This window comes from Seriola dumerili, unplaced genomic scaffold, assembly GCF_002260705.1.
Source record: "Seriola dumerili isolate Sdu_G_001 unplaced genomic scaffold, Sdu_1.0 BDQW01000025.1, whole genome shotgun sequence".
NCBI classification, from domain to species: Eukaryota; Metazoa; Chordata; class Actinopteri; order Carangiformes; family Carangidae; genus Seriola; species Seriola dumerili.
The window spans coordinates 2,309,196-2,315,195 of record NW_019174280.1 but is presented as its reverse complement, the minus strand read 5'-3'; the positions used below and the strand labels follow the sequence as shown (position 1 = coordinate 2,315,195).

General features: G+C 39.9%; 1 protein-coding gene across 1 annotated transcript in view; it reads right to left on the bottom strand.

Annotated features, from left to right (window-relative positions):
- Window positions 1–1,287: 1,287 nt before the first annotated feature.
- adgrg6 (adhesion G protein-coupled receptor G6) overlaps window positions 1,288–6,000 on the bottom strand; it is a 101,567-nt gene continuing 96,854 nt past the window's right edge. The window contains exon 27 of the mRNA XM_022764884.1: window positions 1,288–2,698. Within this exon, the coding sequence (XP_022620605.1) occupies window positions 2,487–2,698 (212 nt within the window). The 3' untranslated portion in view covers window positions 1,288–2,486. The remainder of the gene's footprint in view (window positions 2,699–6,000) is intronic.

Below are 6,000 nucleotides of genomic sequence, written 5' to 3'. Positions count from 1 at the left end.
GGCATAATGACACTTGACAAACTCAACAGCAATCTGTCCTTCCAGAAACAACACCCTGATTAGTCTTGATAATCCACAGACCTCACTGTCAACAGACTCCAATGGGGACTATTTTCTAGCCAAAAAGCTGAGCTTGTGAAATGTCTGCTGAGAGTCTGCAGAATATCCAGAATCAAATGTTGATTTGGAGTTTTTCAAATGTGCTTTTTTGATCATTTAAGCACCACAAGTGAAATTCTGTTTACCTCTATTGTATTTGAGTTGTGGCAGGACGCAGCAGGATAAAACCAAAACTATGTGTGTAGCCAAACACCCAATGGGAAAACGTTGCATGAACTGACCCTTTAGGTGGGGATAATATCATCCCGGTGTCTGCACAGTGACTGTTTTCTTCCTGCCGGGAATTCTTTTTGCTATCATAAAAACAAAGCTATTATGATTTTTTATTTTTTTTTATGTGATAACTTTCCTCCCTTGAACAGTCAAGCTGTTGCCACAAATGATACCTTCTATCATTGCTAAACTTTGGCTGACATGCCCAAGGAGCTGAGCTTCACTGGCCACCGGCATTATCTTGGTTTTTATCATTTATCCTCAAACCACAAGACATCAATCATCAGTGAATCACAGCATGATTGTCTAATTTGCCACATAGAGAAACTTTCAATCTTTTAAGGAAAAAGTGCAAACTGAAGGAGATAAATATTATAATCATTAAAAAATGTCTTACAATCTGACAACACCGGTTGGTCCAGAACATTGGTCTGAGAAAGAGATACTTGAAAGCTTCAGGGCATTTTCCAAGTTGGAATATTTCCAATACAATTTTAAAAATGTGCGTCAATATGTTGCTTTTCACATTGTTATAGATACCAACTGTGAAGGAATAATTCAAATAATCTCCAATTTTGTTTGGGAGTTATTCCAAAAAGCACCTCGATTGACAAACTGATTGATTATATTCTGTTCTGTTTCATCCATCCTGTGATTTCTGCCCTTTCTGTCTCCATGACTTATTTTCTCACACAGGTGAAAACGACAGCAGAGTGTGTGTCTACACACCATGGGGAGCTGGAGAATGTATGGGTTTGTATGTACAGTCAAGGTGACCCTTGCAGGACCCCGTGGCGGCATGAACAAAAGCAACCGCTTGGACACATTATAACACTAAAGAATAAGGCACATAGAATAGATAGATCATCAATATTTACATAGGATATGGCTCCACACACACATGCACAAACGGCCAGTTTTAACAAACATCACAGTATTAAAAAAACACCAAAACATAACAGCCTACTTTTTTTTCTACCAGAACTTTTTTTTTCTCTTCTCTGCCTTCCCACCTTGTGTTTATCCTTTCCTACCCGCTGCTCCTTTTCATTTCCTCTTAGTTACACAGTCTGGCAGCCAGGTCAGCCGATTCTGTAATTTGATATTATACAGTTGAATCGCAGCAAGGTTCTCTGACCACCCTGAAGCCCTTAAACACCCTTTATCATCCAGGAGACCCTGGGATTTCAAAGCATAATGTATGACTCAGTCTGTGATTATCTTGACCTGGTTCTCAGGCTGTCTCTTGAAATTTTTTTCTTAACTAGCAGGCATTTTCATGAAAGCTAATACAGTGCTAATACAGTGCATTAAAATGGTGGCTCTGGGTTGATTCATGTAGCTACTGTTCATGCATTTATACTACATACTGTAAATGCTGCATTGGTACTGAGGAAAACATTGCTAACCAATAAGCACTTTGTCACCCAACCAAACCAGCGCCTCATGAATTTTGATGACTAGATATAGAAACCAATTTTAAATTTTCGCTAATCAATCCAAATAAATTTTGAATCAAAATTGGGGCTTCTAACAACAGCTGTGTCTTCCAACAATGAAACATAATTAAATTCAAAATTAAAAGCAGAACGGGGGCGAGAGAGGATGGCAGGAAGCATGCAGAGATTCAAGAAACAAATGTTCTAGAACATGTTCCATGGCAGTGACAGGGCCAAAATGGTTCTAGAACACTGGTCAGGGTCTTTCAGACTGGAGGGTTCTAGATTGTTGGAGGGGCGACTGTCATGGTGAAACCCTTTCTGGCTGAGGCTGGCAAAGAGCTCTAGAATGCTTGGAGAGGGTCCAGAACAAAGAAGGTTCTCAATGGATGAGACTCTCAGAGAGAGTTAGTGTAGAATGCTCCTCTGTGGTTGAGGCTTCTGGAGAGTTCTTAAGAGTTGTTCCGGAACACAAAAAGGTTCTAGAGCATTGGGTGGTGGTTTCAGAGCAAAAGTGAAGCCTTAAATAATATTGTGGGAAGGTCCATCATGGTAAGACATTATTGCCCTTTACATTGGAACCTTTGATAGAAGCATCCTTTATCACTGAAGCTGTCAGAAAGATGATGTGACTTTTCTAGAACAATTAGAACAGTTCCAAAACATAGGGAGTAAAAGTTCCAGAAAGTCCGCCCCGAAACACTGAGGACACTTCTAGAACCTGGTGCTGTGGGCGAAGCTGTCGGACATGATGATGTTTTTGTAGAAGTTGTCGGAGCGTGTGGAGCAGTAATCTTTCACCTTATCAATCATCTGGCTGACAGGAAGGATGGAGGACGAGGAAGAAGAGGAGTTGGGCTCCACTTCTGAGGAGGATGAGGATGAGGAGATGCACTTTGGGCTGGCCTGGTTGGAGTAACATTTATCTGCATCCAGGGAGCAAAGAAACATAGGGACACAAAAGGATTATGACATGAGTATGCAATAATCATTGAACTGTTATAAGTAAGTGTGAGAATGAACCATCTGAATGCATTTAGGTTGACCTTGATGGTATAAAGGTTCAGTCAAATAAAGCATGTCAACACTCATTATTTACCACTCAAGTATTAGTATTATTATAAGTTTAAAACTATTATTTCAGGGATAGTATTACAGCTTTAATTTAGGTGGTATGTTGAAATTTCTCTTTCACATAGCGTTAACTTATAGGAGAGGTATTCATTATTATTCCACCACAAAAAAAAAAAAAAACACGACATGGTTTAAATTACATACATATGCACAGTATAGTTTAAATGAACTTGACAAGAGAGTAAAGCAAGAACAGGGATGTGGGTGAGGGCAAAACGTGAGTGAGAAACAAAATGTATTATTTTACATTCACTGCATGTGTATATGAGGAGAGAAGTGCAATAATATCTGGCACCATCGGTTTAAACTTAAACAATCCAAAGTGCAGCCTGGAAGCAAAAGTAACCACCTTCAAAAAAAAAAAGAATTATTAAAATATAAAAAATATAAGAAACGGTTCATTAGATTTGAATGAGATGTTGGTCTTAAACACAGAGATCATATACAATAAGTCGACTAAGATTTGAGATACTTTTATGAAACACTATAAAAGCCAGAGTCTTCAAGTCACAAGGAGTCAGGGTGCTGTTGAACGGTTGATGCTAATCGCTAAGACTGGTACATCCTAAAGAGAGGACCCCTGCCAGAATACAAAGCTTGCAGTAGTGTACTACATTGGTGAAATGACAGGGACCCTGAACAAGAGACTGAATGAACACCTCATAAACAAAAACCATCAGCTGTCTGTGAACACCACGCCAAAACCTGTCACAGCAGGGAAGAGGTCAAACGTATTTAGCAGGAGCCAGTCGACGCCTTGAAAAAGATCAAAGATCAAAGATCAAAGATCAATGATCTGATGTCAAAGACAGTTTTTCATGTTTATCATCTCCCACTCTCTCTCAGTGTTATTATGTGACCAATATTCCATACTTGGGTCTCATGACGATGAGTGAGCCAGCTCTATCTGTGGATGAAGATTACTTAAGTCTCTGGATTTTGATGAGATCGAGAAAGTAGATCTTAAAATTCGTTCTTGAGAACAGATGAAGTTTCTGTTTCCTAGTCCTAAGATGCTTTTGGGCTAGGGCTCTACCACGATACTTTGGGTCAAATAGACATTAATTATTCTCACTACAGTTGTCACCAACATTTTTTACCAGTTTTCAATAAATATCTGTGCGGTAAAAACACCTCACTAACACCTCTAACACTTGATAGTTCCCTTTTGTTATTTTTCCATTGGAGGCTGCCATGTATGCTCCAAAGGAAAAGTGGGCTTAATGGGTACAAAGCGGTTAGGCTGACCATCTGTACAAGGCCTTTTAGTCTCTATTTCCTTATTTATATCTAGTAACAGTGCCAGGCAATCTGGTTGTTGTCTGGTGTTTTTGTGACTTTTTCTTTTTTCTTTTCCAAAGGCGGTTGGTTGGTTTGGCGTTCTTCCTTCGCAGAGCCTTGCTATTTCAAAGGGTTTACGAGCTAACGGTTCATACAACCAGGCTGAGTGAAGCCACACTAAGTCTGTTGAGGCTTCATAGCAGCAGCCTTGTGTATAAACATATATTTGGATTTAATTTTCCACTTGATCCCAAGATCACTTTTCAAAATGTGTGCATACCTGATGTAGAAAGACACCTACAAAGAGTGTTATGTTTGGAAATCATTATGCTGTTGTGTTATTTGGACCTTGAAAGCTCTCCGCTATTGTCATGGGTTTAGATATGTTTTGGTTCAACTTCAGAGAACAGGATGGGAAGCATATGGAAAGATGGGTGGTACACAATTAACATGCAGTGTCTGAGGTACAAGGCCTCATAGTCAGCTCCATTGTTCTGTCTAGGCCGCCAATGAAAACATTAAGATGAACAGCTCTGTTTTGACATAGATTCTTTAACTGCTGTGAAAACTATAATTGGCTCAGTTTGTCTGCAGAGTAATCTGCATCCCATTCAAAGTGGTGAAAGAGTGGCGAAAGCACATTATGGTAACTTGTGCATTGTATAAAGATAAATGGCATCAATTGTGTTCCAACATGTTGTTCCAACTATGTGCAGTACAGAGTCGGTGCTTTTTTTAAATTTCACTTAAATTTTCAAGTCTTTACACCATTTTCTCAACCCCTTAAAGGGACCAATAAGTAGTTGTCCTAAGTTGATCATGGTTATGGCTTGCACTGCCTATTGAGTGTTTCTGAGAACAGAAAACTAATTTTGGTAGCATAAGTACTTTGTTTCACCTGTGATCCGGCAATCAATGACCAACCCGCTTTCCTACCTGAGCTGCAGCTACTGCCAACAATGCCGAAGCTTCAGCAAGGTCATCCATCACTGATGGGAGAACTTGGGTCTTCGCAACGTAATGTGACAATGCACTGCACTTGTTTAGAAATATGCAAGTGCATATTTGAGCTAGCTAATAGCATTGTGCTAATTTTACTGAGGTAGAAACTGCTGCACAGTGTTAAACCTTCTTACCTAGACAAATGCGTACTTATAGGGTTATCATTAGGGGTTATCATTAGCCAAGGGGCAAACTAGACCACCAAAGGTCTGACCAATGTAAATACAGGAGACAGGTGCTCTGACATTTGCAACCCAATGCCATTGTACTTCTGAAGCAATTAACGGAAGTACGTCAAGTTCAGGCTCTTTACAGATGCTGCAGCTGCAAATTGAGGGAATCAGGTTTACAGCAATAACTTTGTGTAGTTGTTGTGATTGTCATCCTAAATTTATAGTCATGTCATTTTAATCAAGCTTTTGATGCTATTTGGACCAGCACTAGCAGCCTCTAGAGTTTTATACATTCGAAGCCAACAAATGGAGCAACGTATACAATTTGGGCCAAATCAAGCACATACTCTCTGTGCTCTGGCCCTCTGGTACCCATCAAAATGTGAAGTGAGACGCTGTAAAGCAGGCAATAATTTAGCCTGTGTCTGAATCATTCTTTACAGCCAAAGTCTTCCTTGGCATGACAAAGGCATGACTGAATCACTGCTCCATCCGTTGCCTAATTAAATAAAACAGGGATGAAGTTGTCATGTTGTCTTGCTCAACATAAAGACGTGATTCCCAACATCTCTTCCAACTGCTGTCCCTATACAACACGAAGCTACGGGGTCAACAGATAGTTGCCTGCTGGCGTCGGC